The 22,058-nt window shown below is 43.9% G+C and overlaps 1 protein-coding gene across 1 annotated transcript in view; it reads left to right on the forward strand.

Moving 5' to 3' along the window:
* The window catches only part of WIPF3 (WAS/WASL interacting protein family member 3), an 80,738-nt gene that overhangs the window by 10,612 nt on the left and 48,068 nt on the right, over positions 1-22,058 (forward strand). The window contains 1 exon segment of the mRNA XM_038557217.1: positions 5,650-5,800. Within this exon segment, the coding sequence (XP_038413145.1) occupies positions 5,708-5,800 (93 nt within the window). The 5' untranslated portion in view covers positions 5,650-5,707.

Raw genomic sequence — 22,058 nt, forward strand, 5'->3', positions numbered from 1 at the left:
GCCCCTCTGTGATTCTGGCCTTTTTTCTCTTCTCCCCTCCCCCCTACATACAGAGCCTCCCAGGCTTGCTTTCTCCCCTTTCTCTGTCTCTGCTCATATGCTACCCTCCCTAACTAGAACAGCCTCCTGTAGCCACCTTGTCACCTGCTGAAGAATGCCATAGCTTCTACCCAACATTTATCTACTGCCCCCCCCCCCCCCGCCCGCCCTCCTCATATTGGAATTGATGGTGACATTCCTGAGCGCTCCACAGCCCTCTTGGGACATGTGTCCCGCTCCACCTTTTATTGTAGTTATTTGTGGGGCTGCAGGTGGTGGTGTGATGCTGATAAATATAGCTTCCAGTTAAACATCGGCTGCCTGTCAAGACCTCTGTAATACTCTTCATGTACAGTCTTTGTTTTAGTCCCGACGACCAACCGAGAGTTAAGCATTCTAGACAGTTTACAGGTAAAGAAAATGAGACCCCCTGGGGCTAAGTGACTTGATCAAGGCCACACAGCTGGGAAAAGCACACCTGTCTGACCCTGAGAGTAGCACAGTCCCCTGTACTGGGGCGGGGGGGGGGGCTCTCACGTGGAAGTGGCATTAGTTTTGCCGCCCTCCACACCTTCTAAGGGTGTTTGGATATCTAACCTGCGTCTCAGCACTGTTTTTCAGTTATTTCATGAGTCGGGAGAAAACACAAAAGCCTTTGAGAATCTGGCTTTTTTTATCCTCGGCATTTTTTTTTAATACATTACAGAGCAAAATAACAGTTTTAAGTGTGTCGAGAGAGCACAAAGCTTCAAAGAGCTCATGGTACAGCCTGTGACTTCCTGGAGCTCTGCATTCTTAACTGTCAGATTTTAACAAATACTTCTCTAGGTAATTGCTTAATTATTTTATCTGTCAAGAAAAAGCCTTCAAAGCCATCAAGTACCACATGTAAAAATACCCTCTAATCCTAGAGTTTGAAACATCATCCCAGGGAGTTCAGCAAGACAGAAGCCCAGTGGCACCTGATTACTCTCAGATTTCTCAAAATAAAATTGAAAGGACAGCAAGGATGCCTAGGTTCAGGAGGAGCAAGTGCAAGAATTATGCTTACCTACATGAGGTCCTTTTCACCTGAGGGTCTCAGGAATATTTAAAAATCTTTGCATAATGGAAGCAGATAATATGACCTGGATGATACCAAGTTATTAAAACCAAGAAGTGAGGTTTTGGATCAGAGAGGCCAGAGCTTTAACTCATCTGTTACTCTTTCTGAAACTTGGAGGAAACTAGTAAGGTCTCTGAGATAAAATTTGGTTCTCTATCATAGGAAATGCCAGTGCCTGCCATATAGTTGTTGAGGGCATTAATCGGAACAGTGTGTTATAAGTCCCTGATGCAGTGCTGAGCCCATACAGGGGGTTCAGAAAGTTATCCTGTCGATCCTCATTATTCACGGATTCCATAGGTTGCTAGTCACCTACTTGTTGAACTCTATTTGCAACTCCAAAGTCAGTATTCTTCGGCACTGTCATGTACAGAGTGGGGGGAAACCTGGGGCCTCCCCGTGCACACGTGCTTCCCAGCTGAGGTCCAACGAGGCGGCACTCTGCATGCTTGCTCCAGTTCTCACGCTGTAAACCAGTGTTCTTTGCACATCCTATTTAGTGCCATGTTTTTTGGATTTGTGTGCTTGTTGTTGGTGAGTTTGCTCGTTTAAATGGCCCCTCCCAAATGTAATGCTGAAGTGCGATCTAGTGTTGTGCATAGAAAGGCTGTGTTGTGCTTTATAGAGAAAATGTGGTAGAGAGGGCACCTGGGCAGCTCAGTGGTTGAGCATCTGCCTTCAGCTCAGGTCGTGATCCCAAGGTCCTGAGATGAGTCCCACATTGGGCTCCCTATGGGGAGCCTGCTTCTCCCTCTGCCTGTGTCTCATGAATAAACAAATAAAATCTTTAAAAAGAATGAGTTAGAGAACCTTCATCTAGGCATGAGGTATAATGCTGTTGGCATGGAGTTCAAGTTAATGTACCAACAATATATATGAAATGAGGTGTCTTATAGCAGAAATACACATAAAACAAGAATCTGTATTAGTGAATTCACAAAAGCCTTGTGACTAAATGTCCAGAGGAGTCTAACTCTTTGTGTTTCTGTGGAGAACAGTGGTTCAGTATTTGCTAACTCAGTGTCTCTGGCAACTTTATAGAATATAACTACTGCACATAATGAGAATTGGCTCTATTCTATTAAGTTCCTGTGTTGGGCAACTTAAAAATTAGTGGCTGTATACATTTAAACTCCAGACTCTCCATGATGTAACACAGTTGAAGTTTTTCATTTTTGTAAAGTCCAATAAAGGATTTGGTGGATGGCCTTAAAGAGAGTCAGGAATCCAGATTTCTTATATCTTGTGGCTGTGCCCACATATCAGACCTTTCCTTCCAGCCAGTGGATGGAGGAAGAGAGGAAAACTGTGGGTAGAAAGTCTTTATGGGCCTCATGGAAGACATCACGGCTGCCTTCATTCTGTTGGCCAGAGCTCAATCACATGGTCACATCTAACCACAGAGGACACTAGGAGATATAATCCAGCTGTGGGCTAAATGGTTGTATGAATAGTTCTGCCACAGTTCTCCTTAATTCCTTCCTGTGGCCATTTTTTTCTGAGATAAATGACCTTAGGTAAGTGACATTTAAGTTTCTAAAGTTACTTTCCTAATCCCTTTCCAGTTCTTCACCAAGGGAAGCAGGTCTGACTCCTCTCATCCGTCTTGCTTAAAAGATGTAATCCTCATTTAATGAGACCTCTATGTTTTCTTGTTCTGTGATACTTCAGCCAACCCTTTAATCCCTATTGTAAAGTTTTGACTGAAATTATTTTGCCACTGAATTAAGGATCACAAAGAGATATATACCCAATGCCTTTCATGAAAGAAATTGTTAAAACACAAATAGCTGATCATTCATCTTTGTTCCAACTAAACTGTGAGCTCACATCCAACTTCCTTTAGCATTCAGCCAGTAAAATAGTAAAACACCAGCTTTATCCGACTAATACACACAGTTTGTTTTATTGTATAATAAGATAATATTGATGCTACTTAGAAGAAATATCTACTACCAACTGGCATCTCTGCTCAATTTTAATATAGTTTTATTCTCTGGACTCTGATGAATATTATTTTTTTCAGTCTTTCTGTTCCTGTTTTACTATCAAGGAAAGAAAGAGTGACACAGAAATTATCAGGTGCTAGTAACTTTCAGGGGAATACTTTATAAGAAAATTGTGGTCTTGGGCAGCCCCGGTGGCGCAGCGGTTTAGCGCCGCCTGCAGCCCAGGGCGTGATCCCGGAGACCCTGGATCGAGTCCCACATCAGGCTCTCTGCATGGAGCCTGCTTCTCCCTCTGCCTGTGTCTCTACCTCTGTGTGTGTGTGTGTGTGTCTATGAATAAATAAATAAAATCTTAAAAAAAAAAAAAAGAAAATTGTGGTCTCCTAAGGTGATCAGCTCATGCACCTCTTTGGAATTCTTATAAAAACTATCATGGATTCTTTCCACATGAAAGTGTAACTTATGTGTATATCTTATACCACTTTAAATTTTTTTATATAATGTATTTGAGAGAGTGAGTGCATCTGTGGGAAGTGAGGCAAAGGGAGAGGAAGAAAGAGAATCTCAAGTAGACTCCCTGATGAGTGAAGACCCCAATACAAGGCTTGATCTCACAACCCTGAGATCATGACCTGAGCCAAAATCAAAAGTAAGATTCTCAACCAACTGAGCCCCCCAGGTTGCCCCATCACGTTAAATTTTTTGTACAATTTTAGAGGGTTCTTAACCCTGCTGAAAGCAGGGCAGTACCATATGATCCAGCAATTCTATTCCTAGGTATATGCCCAAAAGAATTGAAAGCAGGGTCTTGAAGAGATACTTGTATATTGATGTTCACAGTTATATTCACAGTACTCAAAAGGTGAAAGCAACCCAAGTATCTATCAACAACAGATGAATGGATAAACCAAATGTGGTGGGTGCATACATACAATTAAGGAAGGAAATTCTGGCACATGCTACAACATGAATGAAACTTGAAGACAAATAAGCCAGACACAAAAGGACAAATATTATATTTGAGGTACCTAGAATAAGCAAATTCACACTAAAAGTAGGCTAGAAGTTACCAGGGGCTAGGGGAGGAAGAATGGAAAGTTATTATTTAATGGGCACTTGTTGGGATGATGAATAATTCTGGAAATGATAGTGGTGATGATTGTACAACATTGTGAAAGTACTTGATGTTACTGAATTGTACACTTTGCAATTATGAAAATGATACATTTTGTAGTATGCACATTTTGCCACACACAAAAAAAATCATGTTGAGAAGAGGCTGGACTTTAGAGCTTGGGAAGCCTGGGTTCCAGTCTCAGGTCCACTCATGACTCTCTGTGTGATATTAAGTACTTAATATCTCTGAATGTCAGTTTTCTTACCTATAAAATTGGGATTAAACTACTGACCTCAGAGGCTTGATGTGGAAATTACTGTGATTAGCCGGTCACATGGCAGCCACTCTACACAAAGGTAAAGAGAATGTGTGTGAAGTAAGCAAAATCCATGGGACTAGGTTAGGAACAAAGTTCCAGGTTACATAATTGCTTTTTGCCTCTAAGAGATAAGAATATTACCATTAAATAATACAAATGGTAGGAGTTTAAAGCTAAAGAAACGGGCATGGGCCTTGCTCTATCCTTCCACTAACTAGAGAGACAGAAGGAACACAAAACCACCCCGGCCTAAGATTGATGTTTATTTTTGTTGCCACTTAAATTGTTAGATTCTTCTATAGGTTTTCCTCATTCTTGTAAACTGTGGGATTTTTCCTTAGTATACATTTTAAGCTTTTTCAGCGTGTTTTGATGTGGATTCTAAGACACACACACACACACACACACCACCCACTCCACAGTGAAATACCACATTTATTTGGAGATCATACATCCTCTAATATTAACTGTTTGCAACATAACCATATTTGCAGAATTGTGCCCCGAAGCCCTGTCTGTAGCAAATACCAGATTGTATAGAAACAGCAGCCCGGCAACGGCAAGAAGAGTAAAAGCAGAAGAGAAGGAAGCAGGAAAATGATTAATGCACTTTGCAAGCCTTGTTCAAGGCTGGCATCGTGAGTAACGTTAAGCCCGTGACATTCAGAAAGGTTAAATTTCATTCCATTTGCTCTGCTTAGGAAAATGGGAGTATGTACAGAATATTTTTAAACTGCATCAGAAAGGAAAAAGCGAGAAAGTTTAATGCTAAGCAGATAGGATGCAGCTGTTTGGAAAAATCGTTATGGAATGAGGTGTTGCCACTGACATATTTATATATTCTATTTCTATTGAGACATAAATAGCTAGATTTCATCAGTTTTTTTTACCTAAGTCTCTCTAAAATCTAGCTACTTCTTTTGTTTCCAGCACTTGACCCAATGCCGGCCCCAGAGCGGGCATTTGGTATTTGTTGAAAGAGTGAATGGGAGGAAGAATGAATGAGTGGACAAGAGAAAGGAAAAAGCTATCCATTCTTCGCCTGGGCCTGCGTGATGCGTGCTACCTGCGCATGAATAAAGACACTCAAGTTGAAAACTATCTCTTTTCTCCCTTTCAGAGCAGAAACCGTTCTCTTGGGACCATTCAGAAGCAAAGAGACGCCAACGCTGTGACATATGCCGGTGCCACCGCCGCCACCACCTCCTCCTCTGCCTCCCCCTCCCCCACCGCTGGGGGCCCCTCCTCCTCCCCCACCACCAGCGCCCCCGGTAAGACCTGTTGTTTTTCAGTCTGGGTTACTGTTGAGCATAAGCTGCTTTGGATACACCTGAGCAGAAGGGTTTTAAATGTTCAGAACCGGCCACCACCTAGCTCCCCATCTTAGGAGCTGGCTCTGGGGGCTCCAGGGTCTGATTCCAAGCCAGCCTGGCCAGGTATTTCTCTCCCTATTTCTCAGCAGCATCTCAGTGTCCCATACAATCGTCTGCATAATTTCTCCTCTGATTCCTGCTGCTCCATACAGGCCTCCCGAGACTCCCTAACTGGCTCTCCCATCTCACTGGAAACCTCAGATGAGAGGCCATGGGGACAAGTGCACAGTAGTGTGGGCCATGCAGCAGAGTCAGCTTCCAGTGCCCACCTGGATGGTGGTAACGTTGCTTGGGCTTCAGTGGCCTAGTTCTAGGCCCGCGTAAGAGAAGCGTCCTATGAAATGCCACAGTGAAACATAAATCCCAAAGGAAATTTCCCTATCTACACAAGCCAGAGTTCATTCCATTGCAGTTTGTATTACTGGATACTCTTTTTTGGTTTAATAGTTTGGGTTTAGGAGAGGCACAGAGGGCAGTTGCTTTGTTTTAGAAGAGGGATTTCTCAACCTTGGCACCACTGACATTCAGGTCCAGATCATTTTTGTCATGGAGGGCTGTTCTGTGCATTGTAGGTTGTTTAGGAACATCCCTGGCCTCTACTCCCTAGATGCCAGTAGCACCCCCCGATTGTGCCAATCAAAAATGTCTCAAGACTTTGCCAAATCTTCCTCAGAAGTGTAGTCATTCCCCCGTCATCTTAGAAGAATATTTGTGCTTAATACTGTCAATGAACCTTTCTTCTGAGGAAAACCTAGAGCACTTCTTACCCCTCAGCCTTCATTCCACGGGCCACTGCAGAGAGCCAGGTCTAGCACTGACCACGGCTCCTGTTTCTAGTGGAAGATGAAGGATACGGATGCCATGGTGATGTGGGCATGCAGAGGCAGGGCTGCCTGGGGTGGTATGAACCAACAGCGGAAGCCAGGAATAGAGCCTCACCTGCCATCCTCCCCTGATGGGAGCGAGGGCATGCCTGGGTGCCACCCTCTATGATGTTAGCTTTGCACGCTGACCATATCTGATGTGCCACGGACACAGACCTGCCTCAAACTTGGCTCTTGCTCTTGAAGAGAGTGGAAAGAAAACACATAATGTAAATTATATCTAAAAGCTCTCTAACCAGTATAGAAATACATGTTGGAATTCCACTGCTGAATTTGATCCCACAAAGTTGATAAAGGAGATGGAGTATACATGGAATACATGGGAATATCATGTGGCTCTTGCATAGACTTGCCTGCACTGAGAAAGTGCCACTTCCAAGAACTTCAGATACCACAATACACAACACTGTAAACTTAGCCAGAGTAAATAAACTTATCAAAACCCATATTGTTGGAGATTTGGGAAAATAAGCTCTTTTAAACACTACCAATAACACTCAAATACCTGGGACTCAGTACATGTTGAATGAGTCTTTCTGGAGTGTTCTCTGGCAGAAAACAATAAAAACCTAAATGCATCGTGCTTTTTCCTCTGGTTATTGAGTAGTTTTGTTTTTGAGATTGACTTAAGAATTTAACTCTAAAGGAATCAAAAAGAATTTATGTAAGGATATTCACAGCAATGCTATTTATTCTAATGAAAAATTGGATCTTAAATGGTTTATGAGAACTAAATGAAATTTATTTCATGCTGTTAATTAAAAATTGCATTATATCCTAGAGTTAATTAAAAATTGTATTTATAACTGTGCTGATTATGGAAAGCAGATATGGAATGATGGATTAAAAACAAAACACATTTTGTGCATAGTGAAATCAGCTATATAATATATATATGTAGCAAAGATCAGAAGAGAATTTTGAATATTGACAATAAAATTTTAAGTTTCATTAGGCAGTTCTTTAAAGATGCTAAAGTTCATAATAAACAAAAATAATTCTACATTTGGTTAATTTTTTGCATTCTCTGCCCCATTCCTAAATTCTTTCGAGGAGGAAAATAATCATGTAAATTTTAATATTTTTAAAGTGCATTTTTCTACAATCTGGGAAAAATATGTACAATGCATATTAAAGGCAAAGAATTAACATCCTTAGTATAGAAAGGGCTCTTATAGATCAATATTTAAAGGATAAATAGAAAAATGAGTACAGGATACGACCAGGTGAAAGAAATACAAATATTCCAACCTCACTATAATTGAATAAACACAAGTTAAAATAATGAGAAACCATTTTCATCTATCAGTTTGATGATGGTATTAAGTGTTGGCTCTTAAATGTCAGGAACCAAGCACTAATCGTTCTTAATGGGAACAAAACTTGGTATAATTCCGTAAAGCACAAATTGTTAATATAGATGAAAACCCTTTAAAAAATGGCTAGACTCTATGACCCAGTTTCACTCCAAGTAATTTTCTCTAAGAAATAGATGGAGGTGCCTGGGTGGCTCAGGATGAGTTAAGGATCTGACTCTTGGCTTTGGCTCAAGTCATATTCTCAGGGTTTTGAGATCAAGCCCCAAGTCAGCCTCACACTTAACAAGGAGTCTGCTTAAAGATTGTCTCCCTCTGCCTCTTCCCCACTCACTTGTGCGCTCTCTCTCTCTCTCTCTCTCTCTCTCTCAAATGACTGAATTTTCAAGAAAAAAAAAGAAACTAATCATAGGTGTACAGAAATATTTATCTACAGGATATAAATTAAACACTTATAATAGCAACCAAAAAAGAAAGAAAAGAATCTAAAATTTTGATATCAGGAGATTGCATTAAAAATGATTATGTAATCCATATAATGGCATAGTAGGAAGCCATTTAAAGTCATATCAAAATTATTTTGTAACTTCCAGTGTCATGATTGACTCAGGCAAGGATCATCTGTGAAAGCTAAAACCACTCAGTGAAAGGTTTTGGGTGAACAGGATGTTCACAGGATTCTAAGTATCACCCAGATTACTTGTAATTACAAAGTGGCAAAATGTACCTTTAAAATTGTAATCTTAGGGGCGCCTGGGTGGCTCAGTCTGGTGGGTGTCTGCCTTCAGCTCAGGTCGTGATCTTGGGGCCTTGGGATTGAGCCCCCCAGCCCTCTGGCTCCCTTCTCTGTGAAGAGTATGCTTCTACTTCTCCTTCTGCCCCTCCCCCTGCTTGTGTGTGTGTGTGTGTGTGTGTGTGTGTGTGTGTGCTCTCTCTCCCTCTTTCTCTCAAATAAATAAAATCTTTAAAAATAAGTAAATAAAATGGTAATCTTAGTATCACCTATAATGGAATGACGTTATATCCCTAGGCCTTTGCTGTGATGCAACAACAAATACATAGCACTGCTCTGTAAAAATCACCTGCCAAAAACAAATACACTCTGAGCAATCAGTTAGATGTATCCAGATGTGGGGTCTTCAACAATAGAGGTTGGCAAATAAGAATGGAGCCCGCTGTCCAGTTTTATACAGCTCACAAGCTAAGAATAGTTTTTACTTTTTCAAATGGTTGAAAAAAAATCCAAAGAAAACCACTATGACACATGAAAATTATATGAAATTCAAATTTCATCTCATAAAGAAGGTTTTATTGGACTGCAGCCGTGCTTTTTCATTTATATTGTCTGCTGCTTTTGTGCTACAGTGGCTGAAAACCAATGAAATAACTTGTTATTCCCCCCAAAATAATTTCATTTTCTCACTAATTAGCCTGTATTTTTAAAATAATACTCAATTACCATTATTATTATTATTATTATTATTATATTTTGAATGCCATTAAAAATTTTTGTGAAGTTTTTTTGTTGTTATATTATACTTACATAACATCGATGATTTTGCCTCTTGGCTCACAATGCCTGAAATATATCCTTTTGGCCCTTTACAGAAAAAGTTTTCTAACACCTGTCCTACAAGCCAGCTGGCTTCATTCAGCCTTCCTTGGTCACCAGCAGCCAGGGATCTTGATACACTCGCATTAGGTCTTATCCCTCCCTTGCATCGCTTTGCAGGGACTTCCCATCCTTCTCTTAACTGTTGCCCATTTCACCTCTTAGACCTCTACTGTGCTCTTCTCGTCGTGTCTCTTACTTTAGGATTTCAACATTGCTCTTCATTTTGCCTGGAAAGTTCTTTCTGTGCATCTCAGCTTAGACCTCACCTCTTTGGAACATCATTTCCTCACACCCATTCTGGCATTTATAACATACTTTTAAACCCCTCCTTCATAGCAGTTACCAGTTTTTAGTTTTGTTTTTATTTCAATAGGGGCCACATTGTGTGTGGCTCTTCAAACTTAAACATCCTAAAGAGGAAACAGTACCCCAAAGAGAAGTTGTATCTTGTTATTTAAAAACAAATCAGGGGGCACCTGGGTGGCTCAGCGGTTGAGTGTCTGCCTTCGGCTCAGGTCTTTATGGTCTTTTAGTGCTATGTGCCTGGCTCATACATAGGCTCTCTACTCATTGAATGAATGAATGAATACATGCATGCATGAATGAATATCTATGTAAAAGGATTGAGAAATGGAGTTAAGCCTTTCTAACCAGTGTTCAGGACCTTAAATATGTATGCTCGTGGAGCAACGTGGCAGGTTGTACTATATGTAACCTTTGCAAGGAGGGGGCACTTTGCATGTTATATCTGATCGCTTGTAATGAAAAGCATCCTGTCAGGCTTCAGTTTAGCTTTGGAAGACCTGGGGATCAGACCAGGGCTAAAAGTTTTCGGTTTCATCACCCTACCTCTCACGTCTCCTCTTCCCATCCTCATCTCTCCTCTTGTCTGATGTGCAACTTTTCTTTTTTCCAAAAACATGAGCTTGGAACTGGAAGAAGGGCAGATGGGGCTTGCTAAGTTTTGGAGTAGACTTTAATTAAAAGCCAGAAATGGGGCACCTCAGTGGCTCAGTCATCCGACTTTTGATTTCAGTTCAGGTCATGATCTCAGGGTCATGAGATTGAGCCCCGCATTTGGCTCTGCACTCAGTGTGGAGCCTGCTTGGGACTCTCTCTCCCTCTCCCTCTGCCCCTCCCCCACATCTCTCTCCCCATCTCTTAGAAAGAAAGAAAGAAAGAAAGAAAGAAAGAAAGAAAGAAAGAAAGAAAGAAAAAGTCTTTGCCATCTTGTTTTTCTTTTCTTGCCCCATATTCCCTGTCTTTTGAGCTCAACTCCTTTGTCTTATCCCTCTAAAATCTGGTAACAATATCAAAATTTCCTGCATGGGGCATTGGCCCACGTACAATGAAATTATTATTGTTGCTTTGGTTACAGAATATAACTCTTTAAAAATCTAAAGAAAGTATAATGGATTTGATTTTTGAAATGCAACAGATTCTCACTGAGTTTTTGTTTTCAAATCTACTTGACCCTTTGGTAGTGTCCAAGATGAGAGAATAAACTCCTTGAGGGCCTGTGATTTCTGTTTCCTTGCCATAATCCCATAACACTACCTACCCAAGAGGAAAGAAATACAAATGTCTCTGACCAACTGATAAACTCTTTGGAGTTGGGTTGTTCAGGCAAAGCATGATGGTAGGGTCATGACCACAGCATATGTGTTTATTTAAGAAGTAGGTTTGTGAATTTTCACAGCATTATTTTCTAATGTTGCTCTTCAAACTTAAACATCCTAAAGAGGAAACAGTACCCCAAAGAGAAGTTGTATCTTGTTATTTGAAAACAAATCAGGGGGCACCTGGGTGGCTCAGCAGTTGAGTGTCTGCCTTCGGCTCAGGTCATGATCCCGGGGTCCTGGGATCAAGTCCCACATTGGGCTCGCCACAGGGAGCTTCCTTCTCCCTCTGCCTATGTCTCTGCCTCTCTCTGTGTGTCTCTTGTGAATAAATAAATAAAATATTTAAAAAATAAAATAAAAACAGAGGGGGAACTGGTTTGATAATCCTTTATTTACCATGAAAGGGAAAACTCTAAGCAGGAAAACACCATGGTGCCATATATTTCTACCTGCCTGTTCTGGGGGATCATGTTTAATAAAATACTAAAGGGAATTTACAATGAGAAGCATGTTATGGCCCCTTGCTATTCTATTCCCTCCTTACCATTTGTAGAATCCTTGTTTGCATTCGGGAAACTCAGTGAGATAATTTTTCTCCTTGTAGTCTAAGGATTGCATGATTTATGGGCAAGGTAGACTTTCCAGTGTTAGGAAATATCTGCTGTGGTGTATCTCACCATCTCTAGGATCACGTGGTATAGAAAAATATGTCAATCTAAGAAAGAAAATGTGGAAAGTGGAGTGGTATCCGAAATCCCATGAGAGCCTCTTTCAGAGTTTTGTGTTTGCTGTGGTTAAAAAAAATGCAGAGTTGAGGGACACTAGGTGGAAGGGGGCTTAGTAGAATTGCATATTACCCTATATTCTGGAAAAGGTCATTTGCATGTTTACCGGTACAGTTGGAATAATGAAAGGCTTAAAAAGTCTTAAACACTGTCACTCAGATTCTCCTGACACTGGCGCTTTGATTAGTGCTGCTAATAAGGGATTGGGAACACTTACCCAGAATTGACAGTGACCACTGGGATAAGGAGAAGGCTTTTACATTAGGCCAGGCTATTAGGAGAGAATTAAATTGACATTTGGTCTCTGCTTAACAGTTTGCAGAGCTACACCTTTGTCTTCGAGTAATTTAAAAAACTTGATTCTCTCTCTCTCTCTCTCTCTCTCTCTCTCGTCCATTTGCACCCACAAGCAATAACACAGACTTTGGTGAAAAAGGGAGCCAGTCTTTGCAACAGATTTACTGGGTCTGTGAGCGAGAGAGGTGTGGCAGGACCTGCCAGTCATCCTTCCAAAGGGACCATTCTGGATGGTATTGAAATGTGGGTTTTTTTCCCAGCTGTGAGGTGGGAGGGGTGGTGGGAACGAAAAGGAAAAGGCTTGCAGTGGTATCCTGGTGGCAGCGATTATGCACTAATAATGCCTGGGAACGTGGCTAGAGAGCCTGCAAGCTCTTGTTAAAGGCTTTTATCAAATTTCCTAGGAGCCCAGGAGCATAAGCCAGTCTCCTGCAGCGCCTGAACCCAGGGAGAAGGAAGGAAGGTACCATGGGGTGTGAGGCCAGAGGGCGACCATCCAAAGCCTCAGCCATCTCTTTAGCAATCCCTAGCCGGAGATTTATTTTACACCCAACTCTGCTGGTTCTTTGCCTTGGAAATCTTTTAAAATTGCAGTGTGACTAACGATTCCTAGAAAACAGCAAGTGATCCATTTTCCTTACACCCGGGGTTACCTTTTCATAAGTGCACTGTTGCACTAAGGAACGCCACTGCGGTTTGGGCCACTGCGGTTTGGAGCCTGGGATCTTTGGGGCCACGGACCCCTTCCCCCAAACTGCTCTTTCTTTCCTTACCATACAAGGAAAAACCTCCCAGTGTCAGGTGATTGCTGGAGGTTAGATACCCAGCCCTGACTCAGTGGAGACAGTTGCAAGAGGGGAGGGGTGCTGGGACCTACCAGCAAACATGTCTCTGCAGCAGGGTGTTGGCGGCCAGGGAAAGTCCTATTTCCTAGAATGTTGCCTGAAAAGACAAGTAGCATGGCAGGAGAGAAGCAGGCTACATAGGAGTAGTATGGTCGCAATTATATAAAACAAAACACAATTGTGTATGTATCTGCTCACTCATGGTCTGACTGCTCGGAGTCTGTGCTGCTTGCAGCACTGGGCACACAGTGGGGACTGTAAATGCCTCTGAGCTCAGGGGCCACAGACTGTGCCCTTAACCTTGACCAAGACATCATGCAAATTTATGAACCTTCTACTGCACCATAAACTTACAGGGACTTACCCAGTCCCTGCCTCTGAAGAGTTTAGAACCTGAGTCCAGAGATGCCTGGACTTGTCACTGATCACTGCTTAGTCATGGTAGTAGTACTGAGAATTAGTACTGAGTAGTGCTGAGAATGGGTTATTCCCAGACCAGAACTTTGTACCTTGGATTGCTGCTTCATTATGTATTTCCTGCCTCTGGGATCCTTGAGGTCTAACCTTTTTTTTTTTTTTTTTTTTTAAAGATATATTTTTTTAATTTTTATTTATTTATAATAGTCACAGAGAGAGAGAGGCAGAGACACAGGCAGAGGGAGAAGCAGGCTCCATGCACCGAGAGCCCGATGTGGGATTCGATCCCGGGTCTCCAGGATCGCGCCCTGGGCCAAAGGCAGGCGCCAAACCGAGGCGCCACCCAGGGATCCCGAGGTCTCATCTTTAAAGAGCCCTTCATGTCCTCTGAGTTTGTCACCATTCATTCTCCTATGCTTGCTTCTCTGAGCATGGGGCATTGGATGTGTCTTTCTAATGCATTGGAGATCTCCCCGGGACAGGCAAATTGAGGACTGAAAGGATCCTGGGGCCACTGAGCAGTTAGTGAGTGACTCTGAGGCAGGGATTCTGTGCCCTGGTCAGTACTAGCTCCTAGCTCATAGTAGGAGCTTAGTACCTGGCATTACTTCCTGAACTAGTGAGTTTAGCAAAAATATAATTCTCAAGGTAACCCTACTGGGAGCTAACAAGCCACTACTCTACATCCTACACCTGCTTAAGCCTTGAAAGCCAGAACATGTTCTATGTTGTGTCAGAACAACATTAGCACATTCAAATTTTATTTTATTATTTTATTTTATTTATTTTATTTTATTATTTTATAGATTTATATATTTATTTGAGAGAGAGAGAAAGCAAGCCCACAGAGGGAGAGGGAGAGAAGTAGACTCCCACTGAGCAGGGAGCCCGAGCGGGGCTGGATTTCAGGACCTTGGGATCATGACCTGAGCCAAGGGAAGATGCTTAACTGACTGAGCCACCCAGGTGCCCCGGTACATTCAAATTTTAGTGAAAATATTTTATAAGGCAAATGCATTTCTATCAAAAGTAACAAATTTAGGGAAAGCAAAAGTTAACACCCAGGTGTTATTTTAGGACCCATAAAAAAAGCCTTTGGCACAGCCTTACCCATTCCAATCTGTTATTGTTTTCAAAGAGAATAGACCTTGCACCTTTCCTTTACGTAAACACATCTTTTAAAACTCCAGAAAGGCCACGCAGTGTATCCATTTGGTACTTGGTAGTAATAGATTTCCATATTAATAAGATCTATTCAAACAGTGGAGTATGAATGTATTTTCAAGCTGCTGAAAGCATGATTGCACCTGTACCACATACAGCACTTAAAACACAAAGGTGTAAAACCATGTTTGTGTTCTGCATCATCCATTCAGCACTCATTGTGCCAAGCTGTCCGGTTCCATCACTCAGTGATGCAGTGTGGGGTGTTAAAAAAAAATAAAAACATGTGGGCTTTAGAATGATACAGATTGGAAACTGAATTCCCACTGTGCCACTTACTAGCTATATGATGTCAAGCAAATTCCTTAGTAACTCCGGGCTTCCCTTTTCTCACTGTAAATGGGAAAAATAATCCCTATTTCCTCAGACACACTGCCCTAGGAGTGGAAGCTCCACTTTTGTCTGTTTGGCCTATAGCACATCCTCCACAACTGAGCAGTGCCTGGCATGGAGTGGACATTTGGCAAATATGTGTTGAATGAACAAATCATGGGGTTATTGTGAGGATCTAGTAAGATATTGATAGAAGCTGTTGTTTCCCCAGTCCCTACTTGGTGAGTGGTAGCTACTATTATTTCAGGGACCAGGGAACAGCTGTGCAAGTAACCAGATCCGGGACCGGTAATTGGCAGCCAGTGTGGGCCAGGAAGTCAGACACCCAAGGTCAAGATCAAGGTTGGAAGCCTGAGTTATTTAAAGTGGGGAGTTAGACCAGTGGTCTGAACATAGTCCAAAAAACGGAGGGCAGAGTTGATCACTTCTGGGTTTTCAGTGGTGATAATCCGTCGTGCCAGTATCTGCTCCTGTAGCATGATTCCAAGGGAGTCAAATGGTTGGCCTTTCCTCTTCTCTTGTGCCTCCCACTGAAGTTGGGTGGCTGGAGTCCATGGTATAGCAGGAAGTAACTGGAATTGGCAACGAGCCCTCAGTCTTAGGACCGGGGCTGTGGGCATGGAGTGAGAGGAGATGTGGGAGTGTCCTTTAGGACTCACTCCATTGGAATGATAGCCTGGTGCAGATATTTTAAACGTGTAGAGGAGGCTTTATTTTCTCAGCTGCTGTTTGGTTTGTCACTTTACAAGCAGCTGGGCAGTAGCAGACCAAGAGGCTGCCTGGAGGAAGGTACACATTTCCCTAAAGATTCCATGGTGATGCTCCTGCAAGGATTCTAGATCACCTGGCTAACTCTGGGCCCCTATCTAAAGCAAAGAAAGATGTTCTTGGAACTTGTGGCAGCTCCAGGGGGCTGATTCGGATGTTATGGCTTGGTCTGTCTCTGCGTGGCCCACACTTTTATTTCAAACTCAATGGACCAGGAGAATTTGAACACTGATGAGTATCCCATCAGTTGGGTTGAATGTGAAGAAATTATAGTTAATTTTACCTAATAATACTAGTGTTGCATTTTTAAGAGCTCTTTGAGCTCCCCCATACAGTGTGGGATATATGTTTTTTGATAAATAGGGACTTGGAGGGGAAAAGCAGGTCAGGGTAAAGGTAGAACAAGATAGGCTGTGAGTTGATCATTGTTGAAGCTGGATCATTGTACTTGAGGGCTCATTATACTACTCAACTTTTATATATGTTCGTTTTTCATGACAAAAAAAAATTAATGATCAAGGATCTCAAAATCTGCAAAATAGAGGTGGTTTAGCAGAACCAAGGAGGAGGGCATTATGTAGCATGCTTTCACCATTTCAGACGGATAGTTGAGACCAAATATTATATGCTTTTAATTTAAAAAAAAAAAGTAAAATAAAGCCACATAGGCACAGAATGTCTACTTAAAATTCTCTGCGTTGCAGCCTATCCCCACCCCCTCCCTGTGTAATCTGGCTCCTGTTTTTCTAGGGATTAATGTTAAAGTTTTTAGCACCACCTCCCTACAGCAGATGTGCCGTCTCTAATCACTGAGTTACAGAATGGTTTGGTTTTCTTCCCCCCTAAGACTGAGCACTACTGATAGTAGTGCCTTTGAAGGGGAGCGTGGGAGAAGCAGTGAGCTGAACACCACAATTGGTGCTACTCAGCACCGTTGCTACTTTTTATTTAAATAAACCTTGAGACCTGGTGGGAACCCCAGATGACAAACAGTGGTTTGTGAAACTGTTGCCTCTACTGTCCCCTGCCCTGGTACAAGGTCGCCGAGCCCTAGCTGGTATTTTCTCCTCAGACAAAGCACAGAGGACGTGGTGGGAATTACAAAGGCAAAACTTTCCCAGCCGGCAACGCTTCTGGGCACCAAGGTCACCCCACCCAGATATGGAAGACTTTTCACCTTCAGCATTGTCTCCTCTCCGACTCCATGCCACTTGTGATTGTGTTGCTGAAGGATTCTGGAGGGTGGGGAGGGGAGAGGAACTTTAAAACCAACTCAGAAGCAAAAACCATAGGTGTGAGGGTAGCTAGGAAAATGTGTTAGGGCTTAAAAACAAACAAACAAACAAAAAAACCAGAAACCTTGTAGGTTCATGAGCAGGTGAACAGCACTTCTCATGAAGTTGGATCATGGGCTTCCAGGAACTTCTTTAAACCTCACAGCTGTGGGGACACCTGGGTGGCTCAGTGGTTGAACGTCTGCCTTCAGCTCAGGTCATGATCCTGGGGCCCTGGGATCCAGTCCCACATGGGGGTCCCCGCAGGGAGCCTGCTTCTCCCTTTGCCTATGTCTCTGCCTCTCTCATGAATAGATAAATAAAATCTTAAAAAAAAAAACCCTCACAACTGTGAAATACAGACTTTTGCCCTTTCGGCATTGCAGACTGTCAAATTTTTTAGAAACTACCATTGGTTTGACTGGAAGACGCAAAAATACAATCATGCTGGGGGTCAGATCTGTGATGGGAAGAATGTGCAGCTGCCCCTCGAGGCTCCTCACACAGAACACAGATGGCCCCAGTAAAACCCCAGTAAAACCCATTCCTTTAGCTCAAGGGCTCCTCGTACAAACACAAGTGAGGACTGGTAGGTGAGTTCTTTTTTTTTTTTCTTGCCATCAATTCATAACTGGTGCTTAAAAATGTGCACCAAAAGCACTTATTGTCTCCAAAGAAAGGATTAAACAACAACAACCAAGCCAGTTGCTAAGGGAAAAAGACCCACTGGAAATATGGCATATCTTTGCTCACTTCCTCAAAGGCCAGATTTAGACTCACCTAGGGGAGCATGCACCCTTCCTCCCCCCATTGAGATTAAGTGTGGAAAGCTAAGGTTAGAATGGGGAAAAGTGGAGACTCACCATCAATGGTAGTGGTGATTCCCTGGGGGAGCAGAGAGCACTGTGCCCACTGGACACACACGTACTGTCCACCAGCAGTGGGAAGACACCTGAGCAGGGAGGGGAAGGCCGCAGGCTTCCGTGGCAGATGGACCTGACTCCAAGTGTTGTGACTCCTAGAGCCTGAGCAGATCTTTTTAGACCTCGGTTTCCTCACCTGCAAAATGGAAATACTACTACTCTATGGGATGGCCACGGAATTAATGGGAATGATGCTTTGAAAACCCTAGCCCCGTACCTGACACAGGCAGGTGTGCAGTTCTGAGTGGCAGCCCCTCTACCCCACACCCCCACATCCTGGGTTAGAGCATGGTCTCACTGGCTTTCCACTGGTGTCTCCACGAGGACAGTAAACCCTGCCAGCTCAGTTCAGCATTTGCCAGGCCCTCCTTTGTTGCCAGTTCCACTCACCTTAGGGGGATTGGGCCCAGGAGCCTTCTGTTTCTGTGTCAGCAAAGGCTGCTCTCTGGAGGATCCTGAGGGGGATGGGGGTCAGAAGACAGAGATGGGTGATTGTCCTGTCCCCTGGGGCCCTACAGAGCAAGATATGAAGGTCATTTCCTGGTGTCCCAAATTTTCTCCTTGGCACACTGGCTTTCCCATTTCCATGGCAGGAATTTCTTAGCAGCATGCCAACTCACACATCAGTTCGTCTTTCCCTTCTTGGAGATGTCACTTTAGCCCAACCTGTTTTGGCCAAATGCTTCCATGAATGATCAATTCCCGACCCTCACCTGGCTGCTTCTCCTCACCAGGGCTACACGAAAGCACCCCTGTCTCCAGTGATTTCATGTTAACACGAATAATAGGATTTTGTGTTCAAGGCACATAAATTTTCCTGTTACTAACAAGGCCCAGACTTGGCCTGTTTGGCTTGGATAAGAGTAGTAGTCAAGTGACCGACATGGAAGGCTCCGTGAACTTTGTGAAATTCAATGGTGTTCCTTCCTGCTGCACTTTGGCACAGAGAAGTGTGTTGGTGAGACCAGCCACGTGTCCTCCCTGGTTGGGCTAGTCCTGAGCAGGGGCTGCAGGAGCCCAGAACATCTGCCTCACCCATGCCCTCTGTGTCACCTGGGACTTCCCTGCCTTTCACCTCTCAGGCTGCACAATGTGGACAGTCCTATATGGAGAGAGGGGGTCGCTCGGGGTCGCTCACTGTTGATTTTGTTTCATTTGGCTTTGTCAAGGATTTGTTTCATTTTGTTTTAATTGTTGCTAGGTAATGAATGCCTAAAGAGAAAGACTTTGCTAAATCTTTTTTTTTTTTTAAGATTTTATTCCTTATCAATGAGAGACACAGAGAAACAGAGACAGAGAGAGAGAGAGAGCGCCAGAGGGAGAAGCAGGCTCCATGCAGGGAGCCCGACGCGGGATTCGATCCTGGGTCTCCAGGATCATGCCCCGGGCCAAAGGCAGGTGCCAAACTGCTGAGCCACATAGGGATCCCCTGCTAAATCTTTAAACACGTTCTCCAAAGGCTGGATTCTCAAGTGAGGGATTGCGGGAGACTGGATCAGGGGAGAAAGAGGGGACCAGGGCCCTAGGGAAGATATGAGGATCCAATGAGATTTCATATGAAAACTCTAAACTCACACAAAAGCACACGCTCCCTTAGATTAGCCTCTAGGTGAAATGAACAGCCATATTAGGACACACTCTTCTGGAAGGTGTTCCTTAAGGCCCAGACTCCAGGAGCACCAAGGTCAGCAAGAACCAATCACCCAAGCACCCCGTTCCTTAATCCTCTGCTTCGATGTCCAGAGCACTAGCCCTCAGGACCCCTCTGACCTGCTGTAACTTCTTGTATGTTGTTTCCTCCCTGGTGGCAGGCCCGTTGCCCCATCTTTACTGAAGGAATCAGTGCCTTTCACCAAGCCTCTGATTCTGTTTGCTGCCAAATGTAATTAGCCCCTACCCCAGACTTAGAGTTTCTGCTATAGACCCATGATGATGCCCCAGTTATAGGTTTTGAGGACAAGCTTGGAAAAAAGGGGGGGGGTGCATCCAGAGCCATCTGGCATGGAAACTTTACCATGGCCATTATATTCGTACCTTTGTATTATTACTCAAAACGGTAATCCTAATGTATTACTGTAAACAGCCTGACAGTTGAACAACTTCTCACAGAGCCTCATTGGACCTTCCCTCATCCCCTGTGAGAAAGAGAAGAGCGTTGTCTCATTTGGGTTTCCCTAGGAGTAGACCTCGAGACATGGGTCTGCGTGCAAGTCATTTATTTGGGAGGTGATTCCTGGAAGCCCTGGCAAAGGAGTGGGGAATGAGAGAGAAGAGTCAGTGAACAGTGTGTGGGAAAATGGGGCTCCCTCCTGCAGGGGCCCCCAGAGAGACTGTAGAATCTGCCTGGTTTGTGCTGTTGAGGGCCAAGGGGCTGGGGACTCTATCCTCCCACCCTTGTCACTCTCTAACACTTTCTAACACTAACACTGTCCAGGGAAGTCCTCTGGCGGAGACCAACAGGCAGCGTGGGGGGAGTGCCGCCCGCCGTCAGCCTCTGGGCTAGGCCAAGCAGGTGGCTGTGGGGACCCAGAAGCATCTGCTATAGTCATCACCAACTCATGGAGAAAGAACTGAGGCCAGCGAGGTTGAGTCCTTGCTCAGAGTCACACAGCCGGTGGAGCCTTTACGCTCCTTCCCCTGCATGCTCTCCCGTGCACCACGTGGCCTCCAGGGCTGCGACCCCCTGAAAACCCAAAGCAGCCCGTGTTAGGAGACCTGGGAGCAGGGCCGGCGGGATGCCTTCTCTGATGTGCTTCTCACGTTTCCATTTGCACAGGGACCTCTGCATGACTAGCGTAGCCCTCTCTTTCAAGGTAACCCCGCACAGTGGTGAAGATTTCCGAGCCAACCCCCCTGTGTTCCTGTCCTGGAAACGGAGTGGCCTTGGGCAGATTACTTAAACTTTCTGTGCCTTAGTCTTGTTCTCTCTTAAAATGCTGTCTGCTTCATAATGGCTGATGCAAAGACTAAATGAGTTAATACATGCCAAGGGCTGAGCAGGGAAGAACAACCACCAAGGCGTTAGTTGGTGGTGTTACTGTGCACATGGATGCTCTCTTTCCTTTCACTAGCATTTCTGTGGCTTTAGGATTCATGTGAACTCATTCTGAAACGAGAGCTCACATTTCATCCTGCGCTCATGTCTAAGAAGCAGCTTGCCGGGTTCAAACACCATGGCACTTCAGACAGTCTATCGCCTGTCTTCACCCCACGTCGATAACCTCCCCGCCAAGGAGGGAGGTCACGCTGCTGGCCTTACCCTTCACGGAAGGAGCGGTGCCAAGGGTAATGCCTGGCCCTGGGGGAGCCGCTCCGGAAATTGGTGTTGGGTGAATGAGAGTGCACCGGCCCCCCCAGGGGTTCACTGGTGACACCAAGGCTCCTGTGACACAGGCAAGCCACCTGCTGGTGGTCCATCAGCATGAAAAGAATCCAAAAGGTTGAACCAGAGATGTACTCCTCCCAGAATTTGCTGTATATTTATAGAACACTATTCTGAAGCCCTCAAAAGAATTTTCAGCTGTGGCTCAGTTCTTTAATCCTCGGTGAGATGAAATTAGATGAAATTGGAGTCCAAGAGATGGAGTGGGGCATTCCGATGTGCACTATTAACATCTGCCAGCAATTATTGGTATTATCGTGTCCTTACGGGTAACACTATGTGGTGAAAGGTGGACTAATTTTCATATCTCTTTGATCCTGACACACTGGTAAAATGGGTCAGGGTCAAACTGGGTGTACTGTTTTACATAGGAGGAGCTCAGACCCACTGTGGCGTGCAGAGGATGCTGAGGCACAATGACCTAAGCCGGGTTGCTTGTTCACAGTTACCAAATTCCCATTGGTAAAGGTT

This window comes from Canis lupus, chromosome 14 (genome assembly GCF_011100685.1).
Source record: "Canis lupus familiaris isolate Mischka breed German Shepherd chromosome 14, alternate assembly UU_Cfam_GSD_1.0, whole genome shotgun sequence".
Classification (NCBI taxonomy): Eukaryota; Metazoa; Chordata; class Mammalia; order Carnivora; family Canidae; genus Canis; species Canis lupus.